Source organism: Trichoplusia ni, chromosome 10, assembly GCF_003590095.1.
Source record: "Trichoplusia ni isolate ovarian cell line Hi5 chromosome 10, tn1, whole genome shotgun sequence".
In the NCBI taxonomy this organism is placed as follows: domain Eukaryota; kingdom Metazoa; phylum Arthropoda; class Insecta; order Lepidoptera; family Noctuidae; genus Trichoplusia; species Trichoplusia ni.
In genome coordinates this window covers 9,050,370-9,064,879 of record NC_039487.1, presented here as the reverse complement: position 1 = coordinate 9,064,879, position 14,510 = coordinate 9,050,370, and the positions used below count along the sequence as shown (strand labels likewise).

The 14,510-nt window shown below is 33.6% G+C and overlaps 1 protein-coding gene across 1 annotated transcript in view; it reads left to right on the top strand.

The window, feature by feature from the left end:
* The window catches only part of LOC113498204 (transcription factor collier), a 46,383-nt gene that overhangs the window by 7,167 nt on the left and 24,706 nt on the right, over nucleotides 1–14,510 (top strand). Inside the window, exons 3-7 of the mRNA XM_026878142.1 lie at nucleotides 854–1,010; nucleotides 2,674–2,737; nucleotides 4,854–4,909; nucleotides 10,184–10,257; nucleotides 11,470–11,538. Of these exons, the coding sequence (XP_026733943.1) occupies nucleotides 854–1,010; nucleotides 2,674–2,737; nucleotides 4,854–4,909; nucleotides 10,184–10,257; nucleotides 11,470–11,538 (420 nt within the window). The remainder of the gene's footprint in view (nucleotides 1–853; nucleotides 1,011–2,673; nucleotides 2,738–4,853; nucleotides 4,910–10,183; nucleotides 10,258–11,469; nucleotides 11,539–14,510) is intronic.

Genomic DNA, 14,510 nt, shown 5'->3' with positions numbered 1-14,510 from the left:
ACTTTGAAATAAAACAGTTTAAACATTTTTTCAGAGCAATAAAAAAAACGAATTTCCGCATTATTTTTATCTATATATCTTTCCTACTAAAATTTTAATCAACTAAATAAATAAAGACCCTCATAAAGTTCTTTTTTCAATGCATCAAATACAAAAATCTTTGGAACCGCAAAGGAATAAACAATAAATCCTTTTATTTCTTAAATAAGTTATCAACACAAATAATGCGTGGGATAGCAGTAAAAAAAGTAACAGTTCGAAATTCAAATTACAAAGCGACAACTTCTCACTAACGGCACCGACAATAAATCAATTCGAAAAAGGATTATAATCTGTTCCATTGTTTAAATTATTTTTTGTTTTGTCTGTGGTTAATAACAAAAGCGCGCCAAACAGTTTTGGTGGCAGTCTCTATTGACAAATTACAGTTTAGAAATATTGTAAGTTTTGTAAGTTTGAAAGAAATGTGATAATTTATGACGATATTGGGTTCCGGATTTTTTGTTTGGTCACGGTACATTTGTATTTGTTTAGTATTGGTAGCTCAAGTTATGATGTACTGATTATGAAGTCTTTTGTTTTATGATTGTAAAGTTGATGACTGACATTTTCGTTAACTGCTTTTTTGTTACTAATAATCGTGCGTTCATCGCGTGTGTTCAACGCTTCATAGCGTTCTTTTGGAATTTCAGGATGAAAATATGCATTATGAACGAGATATCTAGTTATTTATCGATGTTATGCATCCGCACTTATATCCACATATTTTTATTGTATTTAGCAGCCCAATTCTAAAAATGTTAATTGTTTGACAAAACATGACGATATTAACCATTATTTTTTATCTTTGTAGCAGTGTGGGGGTGGGTCGAGCGCACTTTGAGAAGCAACCACCCAGCAACCTGCGCAAGAGCAACTTCTTTCACTTCGTGGTTGCCCTCTACGATCGTGCTGGACAACCAGTGGAAATCGAGAGAACCGCCTTCATAGGGTTCATTGAGAAAGATCAGGTTGGTTGATTGTTTATTATGTTGTTCTGTACTAGGCACTAAGTACTAGGAAATAAAGTTCATTTTCAGTCTTATAACTTTATATTTTGAAAGTATATTGTTTGAAGTTCAGTCGTATGTGTTATAATGATGATGTTTTTAATAAGCTACTTAATTTTTGAAGATTATTTACTTCTAAGTAACTTTAACAAATACTTAGACCAAGCAGAAATCTGTTTTCTACGTAAAAGTAATATAGCTAAAGCAGTTGGAGACCTTATAGTGAAATATCAAAAAGCTCATCCCGCTTCAAGTTTTTCACTGTTACCTAAAACAAAACACTTAATTTACCAGAACACTGTTCAGCACAAATCCGATTACAACACACAAAAAGATTTTCCAAATAACTTAAACGGCTAGTTAGTCGAAAGGAGCCGCCATATTGTAAAATGATTAAGGAATGTTCGACGATAAGAATCGCGATTCAAACGTATTCATCAATCAGGATCACACTGACATGATTTCTATTGTGTGCACAATACTTATTTACATAATGCACTTGCTTGTTGGTGGCATGTGTTAAAGTATTTATAAAACAAAAAAGTTATTTTTTAAAACATTGGAATTTCTTAAATGTGTGGACAAGTCGACGTCGATCTATTTACATATTATTGGAGAGCACAATTTTGGGCAGTGATTGAAAAAATGGTTTCAGCTTATCCAGTTTATAGCGTTTATACATAGTTATACCATAGGAAGTTAATAATTCTGGAGCACGCATCTTTATTTAAAGTTTTATTAAAAAGTACGTTATTTCCTTTTCCATATTATTCATGACATTTTTTGAGAAAATGAGTAGTCAAGTTTAGAGTTTTATCATCAGATGTTTTGGCTACCACCATACATAGTTATTTGGGTTTATAAGTACGTTTGTCCGTATCATTTGCGTGTACCACTGTCGACAAATCACGGTGGGTATCGAACCTTTCAAGCTCCTTCGACTACAAGAGATATAAGAGTAAACTTGGATATCACAAGGTCTCAGAAGAGTGTACAATAACTATATATATGTAACATAATATTTGCATCCGAGAGTAACCGGAGCGGTCAAAATTGTGCTCAAATGTGAATGAAAAAATATTCTTGACAATTAAAAGGATAATACAAATACAACTTTTAACCCGTAATCTCCGATAATACAGACCAACCAAGTGAAACATGAAATATGTCTCCACGCCGTATGTAGGTTACAGCGAGTGTCGCTAGAGGGCGTTTGCGCGTTCACACGTCTTGTTTGTTGGCGTTGTGTTAATTATTCACATAGTAAACATTCATGTTCGAGTTTTTACTGTGGCTCGTATTCTATATGTAACTGTTTAGTATATTTTTGGAACAAAAAAATTGATTTTAATTTGAACTTTTATACTGTTGTTTCGCTGAAAGAAATTGTGTAACTCATTACGTCATTAAATGTTTAATTACTTATATTGAGTCATGATTAAATAGTGACTTAACTTAGAAAACTGCCGGAGCATTAAAAATTCAAATCTAAAATGCCAAATACTAACGTTATTATTAATAATAAACTATTGTCTTGTCTGTATGATAACATAAGAATATGTGAGAGTAGTCGTGATACCAAGGCTACATAAAAACAAGACCTAATATAACTGTTTTGTTACAGGAAGTTGAAGGACAAAAGACAAACAATGGCATCCAATACAGGCTTCAATTACTTTATGCAAACGGTAAGTGATAATTAAATATATTGTCAAGATTATACCCACAAAATATTATTGCTGGTGTGGAAAAGAGCTGCCGCACTACGCTGTAAATAGCGTTGTCACAACTCCTAAAAATATCACTTTAAGACGTGGAGGTAAACCCTAATAATAATACTGAGAAAAATAAATTCCAAATTAATCTTTAGAACATAAAATAAATTAGATGACTCTATTACACTCTACATGGAGCAAAGAGCCATCAAAATTTTCATCTTAATCACAAAAAAAATACTCCATGTAACTCAAGAAAACTGAATCTGTCAATAAGACAGTGTTTAACTTCTAAAACAACAGAAGGAACATAATCACCTCGTTTGAATACAACAGACCAACATATAGAGCTGACTAATGTAGAGGTATAGAACTATAGAGAGAGCGTCTCAATACAGTGATGTGCAATGCATTATCGGCCGTTGGTCGGGACGAGAGCAAATATTGCCAGACTTGACTTGCATTGTCGTACTGTCATGCATGCTATTGTCGCCAATAGCTATTCAAGACAGCCTGAAATTGACGGTTCAAGGAACAGTTACATGTAGAGCTTATATGGCAGAAGTGAGATTAATTCATTGGATTTCCTATCATAATTGTTGCAAATGAAATTTAAATAATCATACCTAAATTGAATTTAAATTTAGATTACAATTCTGCTTACTTAGAATTTACCAAATAGGTACGTTTCTAGCCATACATTTGGCAAAATTCTAAAATCTGTTGGCTACTTGATTCCAATGAAAACTACAAACCTAATTATATGGTGATTAAAACTCTTTCAATATTATTATTTTTCTTGTTACATCTTTCTCAAAGGACTGACAACTTACGATAGGCTACTTCAAAATTTTTAGTTTCTTTAACTAGTAGAATTTTCAAAATAAAATACATCAAATTCGACACTATTTTAACTATAGATTCTATAGTAACACAAAGCTAATTATTCAAACAATAATACACTTTATTCCGTAGTATGAAAGTATAAATCAAATGTAAAGCTGAATCTCGTATTCAACAGACGTCGGTGACAACAGAGTGTATACACACGACGGTAGCATTGTAAATATTTGCCGTCTTGCCGTTAGACCAAGGATAATGGAAAATTGGCACAGAATAGCGGGCTCCTGGACTATGAATGACGACTGCATTGAAGCTCTTAGACTATGTTAGGATAGTAGATTGGGATAAATGAGATAATAGCGAACAGTTGTGGCATTTTAGTTGGCCGAAATAAAGTTGAAAAATTGCTTGAGTAGCGAAAATGCATCACAATACATTTCCAGAGAAGATTTTATTTAGTCGATATCACAAATGCTCATTTATTGAACCTGCTTTTAAGGAAGCCGTTGATTAGCTACATGTTAAAAGTCTCTTTTATGTCAAATGGAAAACATTTCGTTCCTTATTGGATCCACAATCAAAAAGCATGAATTTAATTTATTTAACAAATATTTTACTTGGAAGCTTTTATTAATTTAACTCATCGCTTTACCAATTATCTAATAACAATTCCAGCTAGAATAGATAAAAGTAAAGGCTAATTCAAACGGTTTCTAACATGGAACTCTAAAAGGAGAGAACGAAGCGTAGAGGCAATTCTAGGAGGTTAACAAATTGTGCAATGTCTGCCCCTACGTCGAGCTACGCTCGTAGCCCGTAGCTTGCTACGATCTTTATTACTACTATGTGTAAATGTTACTGTTTTATAGGAACGAGAATTAGAACGATGTTAATATAAACACAACATGTTAGTAGCAACATACTGAAGGAAAGTTAGAAATGTACTTAATTCTTAATTAGCTGACTTGACGGAAATTTCCTTATTTGATATTTTTTTTAGGTAATGTTAAAAAGAACCTCTATACCGTGTTTTTATACCTCGTCAAAATTCTTTTCTTATTATTTTACGCTGTTTTTCTTATTATTCTAAAATCATTTATTAATGTATTTTAGGCTTAAAGTCCTATATCAAACATAAATCATAAAAAATAAAAACCAACAACAAGGTTAACATGCAGGAAAAAAATAGAAATTAAAAAAAAACCTTCCAATAAATTTTATTTTCATCACATGTTATCTTCCACAGGTATCCGACAAGAACAGGACATATTTGTTCGGCTCATCGACTCCGTCACCAAACAGGTATTTATACAATCATAAATATAACCACTATACATCACCTCTGTACCCTGCAGCAAATGTATCCTGTAAAACCAGTTACAGAACTCAGTTAACAAAATCAGATATATACCATCTGTTTATGCTATAAACCAAGGTGCTGGAAACCAAGCATATTTCAACACCAATTGTAGGACACTATTAGCTGCACGATACTAGCTTTTTGTCAATCGGCTTGCGTATACAGACTTACGATGTGGACTGTACCACATGCCCCTTGTACCACATTCCCCTTGTACCACGTGACCCTGTACCACGTGACATCCACGTGCCCGCCACGCGTTCGATTGTCATCGGCGACGTCCGATTAGGCCCTAATCCACACGCCCCCTGGTCAACTAAATTGCATTGCGTTCGGAACAATCATTATTTTATCTCCTATTACAATTTTATTTTAAGTTTACAATTTGATAGTGTGAACGGGGCCTTATCGTTTTGTGCTCTATTCTGATTGACGTTAAAGGGTTGGATTTAGATCAGCCGGTTTGTTAAGGTGTTAATCCTTTTGTTGGGTTGTGTTACTTGACTATCGTTGAATTTGATACGAGAATTGAAAAGATGTAAGCTAAATATGTATCGTTTATCTGTGAGAAAATAATGATGTATGATTTTTCCATAAGTATAGTAAGTATAAGCAAGAAAGTATTTTCTCAAAAGTTTTCCATAAAATTAGAATCTATAATAAGCTTGCTATTACCAATACCAATTGGCATGTTTTACTGCATCATTACACGTAAAAGTCAATTAAACACCTAACGACGCTAAAAACTCACAAACGTAGGTAAATTTAAGTATCAAAATGAGTGATAAATTTAAATTAAAACAATCCATTGCAATTTTAAACCTCGCAAATACCAACGAAACGAAAACATGATGAAACTTCGCCACCTCACATATATAATTTCAACACGTCCCAAGCTCTTAGTATTATGTAACAAGAGGCCAATTACCAAAGATTTATGCTGTGAACATAATTAACTTAGGCCGAACGTTGTTAACTAAGAATTACGGAATCGTATGAGTACGCAAGTTGGTGCAGTGTTATACAATGTACGAAATTCGAACAGAGTGGGCGTAGCTTATAAGTTTTAATGATAATAGTACCTCAAAATGATTGGGTATTATCATCCTGTAGATTTACTTGCAAAATCATCACGCTCAGTATAGGTACTCGATCGTGACTGATTAATTATGGATAAATGTTCTTCCTTTGTCTTTAATTTATTTTGATGGGTATTTCATTGATAATAATGCTAGAGTCAGCACGATTTTTACAAAAACTAGAGGCATTTTATAACAAGATTACCTACAATAACAGTGATAAGTAATTACAGCAAAACAAAATTATGACTGGACTACATATGCGAAACTTCTTTAACAATGTCAAGACTCAGTACTCACTTCCCTTGCAAAAATCCAACACACAAAATGCAAGTAAATTCTTCAGCCAACAAATAACCTTGCATTTTAAGTATAATCGACGACCATCGCGCACAATAACCAACAAATAACTGTACATCAAATAAATTTTATTCTATCAGAACCACAAGTGCGATAGCCTTGTTTTATGGGCGAACAACAAATAAAAAGTGTACTGCAGTAGACTCAAGACGTACTAGCAACGTTCTCGCGTGATTTACATGAGCGACAACGCATGGAGACTTTGAAATTGTGCAGACTGCAGTGGGAAGGATTTTTATGTATGTTATTCTTAATATGAACCCAGCTTTACGATTGTGTTTGGTAACGTTAATTGTTTAAAGGCACGTAATTTAATACTTTGACAAAATTCATTTGTGTTGATAAATCAGCTTTGTCATTTAGTATTGTCTGAGTCACTGATCATGGTTACAGATGTCCCAAATTCAGTACAATCGAATCGAAATATGAACACAAAAAGTCAAACAAAAGTACATCATAATAATCATAAAGCGTCGTCTATAGAAACTTAAAATAGTAAAAGCATTTAAAAGACAACAAGCGTAATAATTTACGCGTGATGCAAAGACGCCTGGCAGCCTTGCCAGCGCAGTTACTTCAGATGCTTTTATTACTACTGTAGTTCCACTTTCGTAGAATTTATTTGCATGTTATTTACTACACGACTTTTTGTACTGGCTTCCAAGAAAATATGAAACAAATTGTTCGCTCGAAATCTCATGAGCCAGTCATCTTCAAACTTCGCTCACGATGCTCATTTGTTTATTTTAGTTATTTTTTTTTTATACTCTCAATAGTCTCAAATTACTCACCAGCCAGTTTCCGAAAGTCATTTTCCCAACAAAAGGCAACCAAATTAATATGATGTTTGAACATCGTTAAATAAACATAATCAGGATGCCACGTGCACCAAGCACGCCTCTCCATTCAAACCATAGCCCGTTCTATGGGATTTGGCCGAATCTCATTCGGCGAACTATGAGTCAGTATCTTAAGACTAAACTCAAACAGAGGGTGGGCAGATTGATGTTTTAGATATTGATATGATAGTGATTTAGTATGGGAACACAAATAATCCGGTTGTTCGACTTCTATGGCTGCCAGAGTCTTTACAATATTTTTATATTACGTACCCTTGCACCTTACTATTGTTGAATATAATGGATATTAAATATAAATAATATAACTTTAGTTCAGAATCTAATAAAACAAATTGAACTAATATACCTGTAAAACATTCGATGGATTTAGTTAGCTTCCAGCCCAAAAAAGTAACATACTTACATAATTTGTCTACTCTACATTAAACCACTCCTATAAAACGGCCTAGACTGTGACGAATTTGGTTATTCATTTGACATAATTTTACACGAAAATCTGCCTCATTTTTCTGTCTTACCAAAACAAGAGTTGCGTGTTGTGTTCGCATGCACCGTACGACATTAGCTGATTGCCCGTGTGCCCTCAGTTTAACGTTTTAATACAATTAAATCGACCGCAACTCACTATTATCCGAACGCCATCTTTCATCGCCATTTTTCTGAATGACTGTTTTGCGTGTCATTCAATTTGTACTCTTGCTTATTAAGATAATGTTATGTGACATTTGGATGATTATACCCTTTTGTTTTATTAATTTTTAATCGAAATTAATCAAAATCGAACTTTAGTTAATGTTTGTGATTCATAAATTAATTAATTTTTGTAATCTATTTGCAATCACATCCAAATCTGTGTAATTTGATCTTAAAAAAATCCAAGCTCATCACTGCTAATTTTATAAATTAATCCAAAGTATAACACTATAAGCTAAGTAGTGTCATTTTTTTAAAACCTCATTAATTCCCCAGAGATTGAATCCCATGCGACAAACTATGTCCCAGAGAGGCGTCGACCCCAGGCATCCTGGGGGATTCTCTCAATTCAAGGAGTGAACTTGAAAAATGTTAGCTCACACTATTATCACACTATTCTAGCGTTTTTGTCTTATTTATGTTACAAAAGAGGTACGCTAACGTAAAGACGTATGTCGTTAACCGGCTTTTCAAGTGTTGAGTGGCTAACATTAGAGGTAGTTTACTGGCCGTTGGCAATGGTGTAGGCTCCATTAATAATGATTACTAATGTAAATCATGAGACTCGACTCGAAAGGAAAAATAATGAGACCTACACAGGTGTGTGTAAAAACTAAGTAAGGTGATTTTTCTCGAACTTTCTTGATATTTACATAGTCCAACTTTACTAAACTAAATCTCATTGATAGTTACCATCATTCCATCATTATTACGACCAGCCGTAACAAAGTTGCCCATCTATTTGATTTACAATCACACCTGATCCCATATCCCCCTACTTAAGCCCGAATGCAGAAAATGTTTCAACCCCAAGCTATTTTGGTGTCTGCCTAAATACTTTCGTATGACCCTTGAATACCTATTACATTGTACAAAGCAAAGTCCTTATAAATCCGTGGTACAAAAGACGATAATACCCTGTTTCATATTCAATTAAATATTTTGTCAGGGATGAAAAAATCTATTTTGGATTAAGGGGTGCATGCTGATGGTACATCTGTAAGTAATAGTTGTACAAATTGATGTACTTTGGATTTCATGGTATTACGTATGTTACAAAAAAAATGGAAAAATATTTATATTGTGTATGTATGTGTGTTTCAGTTTTGAATTATTAAAGTTTACGCTTGTATTTGCTTAAGATCAATAGTTTGATTAATAATTAAAAAAAAAAATAGCGGCCCAAAAAACCTTCAGAAAATATAAAAAATATTAAAAGGAAAAAAAAACTTTTACAACATTATTTTACTCTGTTTCTCCAATCTATATTATGTACCCTCTTATTAATGGGGTTGCCAGTAATTAGATATTAATAGATAAACACAGGGTACACGTGTTTGGGCTTAATGTTGCTTGTTCAAAAATAATAATACTTGTATGGTGTTCTTTGAAAAAAAAAGAAACTAAAACATTTAGTTGATAGATATTAGATATAGCATCTAGAAGCTCAATTATTTAATTTATAGGTCCGATCGAAGCGCTAAAAAGGTTTCATTCATTTAAAAATAATATTATCTGGTATCTGTAACGTCAATGCGCGAATTATGCAAATAGGTTTTTGGTTTAGATAATAAAATGCAATAATTATGCATGCGAGGGTGCATAAATTAGCAAAAAAGTAATAACTTGATGAAGACGGCACATTTTATCTTATCTTTTCGACGATTTTTAATTAAACATAATATCTTTTGACCCTAATTTACAATTTGGGTTAATTAGAAATTATCTGATTCATTGACTCTATTTGGGAAATCAGGGTACGGAACTAATGATTACTAAAAAAAGATTATTAATTTAAATAAATATTAATGTGAACAGTTGCTATTCACGTTTTTTTAGAATTGTACTAGCTGACCCAGTAAACGTTGTTTTGCCGATTTTTTTTTCTAGTTGTATATTTTTAATGCCACATTATAAAAAAATAAAAACAAACAACTTCGTCCAAAAAATTTAATCTTTTTTTTTAGTTTTACCGACCCTTATCACTTAGGGGTATGAAAAATAGATGTTAGTCGATTCTCAGACCTACTGAATACACTTATAAAATTTGGTAAAAATCGGCCCTTTCAGAGGAGTACGCGTACGGTAACTAACATCGTGACATGGGAATTTTTTATATTAGAATTAAAATACAATGACATACTCCTACTCCTATCTTGCTATCATAGATCGTAAATGTATCACAGCTTACAATACAAAAGGTTAATATTTTGTTTTGTTACAGCCAATCGTCTATGAAGGTCAAGACAAGAATCCAGAAATGTGCCGAGTTTTATTAACACACGAAGTTATGTGCAGGTATGTATTTCAACCATTAAAAATAGTTAAACATTTACATTAAAAGCATTGTAAATTATACTCAAATTCCGAATACCGAATCCACGTTTAAAAATAAGTGAATAAAAAACAAACCACGTTCTATTTTCGAAGAAACGTCAGAACGGTCATTTGTCATAAATATTGAGTTCTAAATATTATTGCTGGGTCATGTTTCTCCAAACGGCAGGCTTTTGTGGCCGTTCATAATACGACTGTGTCAATACTTTTTAAACTGGCCGTAATTTTGTAACGTCTATTGAAGGCGGGTTTATTTCTTTTTCTTTAAATGGCAGTGACATGTAACGTGAGGTTTTAAAACTATTTATCGTTTCTGATTGGAAGAGTAATTAAAAAAAAGATAATGTAAGACAAAAGTGTATTTGAACAAAATTACAATGCAATAACTTAAAGCATTACAAATGTTAACGACTAGCAAATACTTCCTTGTAACTTTAACGAACGTACAAAGAACAGAGCGTCCTTATTAATTTAACCATTTGTTTGGGGTGGTTTTTCCGCTTGTAAATGCTCTACGTCTCGCCACGATATCTATGTATGGGTGTGTGTTTACGCTGCATCGTTTCAATGTGAGCAATTAAAATTTTATTCCACCTTAGACTATGTGTCGTTGTCCCTTTTTTCTGGGTATGTGCGTCTCTGTCGCTCGTCTTCAGGGGAGGAGTCTCTAGGGAGTCTGTCCTTTCAATGTCTTTGCCCTTTGCGTCAAGGAGTCCCGGTAGGGCGCGTGCAGTATTGTTTGTTTAGCGTGGATACGGCGGCACGAAGTTGCTTTGTAGTTTGTACTTTGTGCGTAGGAAGTATGTTTGATTTTGATTTACCAGTGTATGCTTGTTTTAGGTGAAGTCTTTAAAATAATAATGAAAATAAAATACTCTAGACAACACAAAAATATGACTAACTATCAAAGATTTCCTTTGCCAAAGGCTATTAACACAAAATAAACATGAACTGAACGGTGTATGTAAAATGCTCGTTGCTGTGCATTAAAATCCTGCGTCACTTTAAATCACAATAATATTGTTTTTCTTTTTTAACTTTTAATTGCAGAGGAAGATTGATAATATTCCTCTGCAAAAAATATCAATTGCTTTGTTTATTTTTTGGTTTCAATTTTAAACCAAGGAAAGTATGATTTAAGTACGGTATCATAGAACCTTTTATTTGTTCCAGTCGGTGTTGTGACAAGAAAAGTTGTGGAAACAGAAACGAAACACCCTCGGATCCTGTTATCATCGACCGGTAAGTCGTAATAATAGTTATCGATGTGTTTATATAGAGTATGATGTAAAAAAATGTTTGCACAAACCAGTCTATTTATGTTGGCATAAAATTAGGAGCCAAAACTGTAAGACAATAAAGGATTTCACATGTCACATCTCATTACTCATACAAAGTTTAAACGCAAAACAAAAGCAAATCGGAAAGTTCATTGAACACTAAAACAATAGAGGAGCGTTTGTTAAAATTTCGTATTCCACAATTCGCGGCGATTCATCAGGTTGCAATGACGGCAATCTCGAAACTTTGCCGAGGCAAATGCATTTTCACGATACAGAAACTTTTGAGGCTCTCAGTTCCATTGTATTTTTATTGCGATCGTAGCTGCCAGATATCTATTGCGGAGTTTTTGTTCGAGATTTTTTTATTAAAAGCTCACACTGAATAACCGTTTGGAATCTTATTGAGAGGTATTTTTTGCGAGCTGTGTTATAGCCCAATACGTATACATTTTACTCGTAAGATGAGAATTGAATTCAATCTAAATTATGGACAACTTTTAGGTGACGTACCCCATCACAAACATGTACAATACAGCTAATATTTCGGCAATCATCAATCGCCCACAAACATATCGATAAAACAAAAGCTGCACAAAATTGCGCTCACATTCGGCTCACGCTGAGCTATTCATCCATTGATGTAGAATAGTGTCGGGAGGAACGGCAGCTAATCAGGCTGACAAATATCGAAAATTTCAATAGAGCTGCGACCACTATTGATACGAGGGGTCGCGGGCTCAACACTATATTTTATTTTTTCGGCCTTTTTCGGGAATTCAATAGAGATAGGCGTCTCTCGTTCGCTACGTCGCGTCGTTCGATATTTGAAATTTAGGGGTGCTTGTAATGTTTAAAGCGACTTTTTCTTTAAGATTTCACATTTATTTTGAGTTTGTCGTAATAATTGTTCTAAATATAATATTTAAAGTATTAATTGTGCGTATTTATAATAAAAAATCTGTTCAAAAGATAACAACTGATGTTGTTTCCTAATTTAAGATTTACAAATAATGGATTACCTGCTAATTAAAGATTTGATTTTGTTTACACCTTCCTATATAACTGACTGAAATTATCGTAAAGTCAAATTTGTTAGTATTTTAGATTCTATCGGTTTTCATTAAACCAACCTTTAAGAATGGCCTAAAATATTTAATGATTCGTACCTGCCAACCCTACATACCAAACGTCGCGCGTCGGTTTTGTAATTCGCTCGATTCCAATTTTTTTCTACCTTGGAAACAAAAAAATCAACGGTTGCCTTTGTGCCAACTTTCCTTTGGTTTTCGGCGCATGAAGTTGATCGTGCAAATTTTCTCTCAGCGCCAATAAAACTTCTGATTTTTTGAGCGTTTGATGTGTCTAAATTAAACTCGGTTTTGTGTGTGATATTCATTATTAGACACAAAATTTTCCAACAAAAGGATTTTTGATGAATATTCATTGTTGTTTATGATGGGTAAAATTATCTTCAGGCGAAATCGATTAATAAATGAGTGCTGAATTTGTATTGTGATTGAGTACAAAATTGACTACGCAATACCTTGGATCAGTTCGGTTCTCAAACATACATATGTTAATCCTAAGCTAGACAGTCAATGACACGCGGTTCTCACTGGTTCATGTAATATTACTTACCCTAAAATAGAAGCACTTAGCCCACATTTATTAATAAACTAACGGACTTAACGGACATCAAGTACTATCACTGTCAAAAGTCACTAATCTACGTAGCAATCCATCAGGCCATTCATGTAACGTGGCCTCGCCTACGGTACACTCGCGAACTAATGCGATAATTGAAATTGTGCAATTGCGTGCGAAACGCCCAACACCGAATTCATTACAGTCGTGTTTTTTGCAATTTGTTTTTTTTTTTCGTTTTACTTTTTTTGCACTGTCGCTGCCAGTGAAATGATACGTTTTCTGATGCTTTAATTATTTTATGCATGCGTCATTCATTGTGTCTTTTTATTTAGCAAATGGATGTTTTATCATAAAAGTTATTTTATAACTGCCATAGTTTTTGTAGGCCAGCAACATAATTTTATGTGCATACTTTCTTAAGTACAGGTTACGTTGTTAACATGCATTATATTATAATTGCAATGTTTAAATTAAATGTTGTTAATGTTGCTACTTAGTCGGTATGAAGTTGGTATGTCAGTCCATGGTCAATGAAGTCTCACAAATATTTTTAGAGTTCTGTTTGATGTCAATATCGGTAATAACAACCGGAGCATAATTGTCAACGCAAAGGCATCACACGTCCCTACCGGGCAATCGGCTACACAAGTCACAACTCAGAACAACACTCTAAACCGTTCGTGTATCGATAACACGGCGAATAATTGACGTAACGGTAAAAGCAGGCAACAATCCGGAACCCTACGAATCAGCAGCAATTTGTTAAGTGGATTTTTGGCCGAGACACGCTCGCGGCTCGTTGCGCTCCTGTACACAATTTCATTATCTCTGCCCGCCCGCTCGACTCTACTATTAACTTATGCGATACTGTTGTAAGCTATGGACATTTTTTCAATATTTATTTTAAAGTTTTTTTACGACTGTTTTTGTTCGTCTGTGTGGATTGACAAAGCGTTAAAATATAGGCATGTTGACCATAGCCACTGATTTTTGAAAAACGAACTTTTTATTTTGCTACATACGAGTAGATATGGTGATATCGTATTAATTCAAGTAGTATTACAGTTACAGTATTAAAATTGGTTTTCCATTACCGTAATTTTGTTAACATTTTTATTGGGTATATTATGTATCAAATCAAATCAAGGAAAATATAGATTTATATCTAATAAATGGCTATGTAAATGCCCAGCTTTGCATCAAAATGTTAACTCAATCAATTTCAGAATTTCCCGAAATATGAAATCAAATTACTATCTACTTCATTTAAAATAGTTCAAGCTT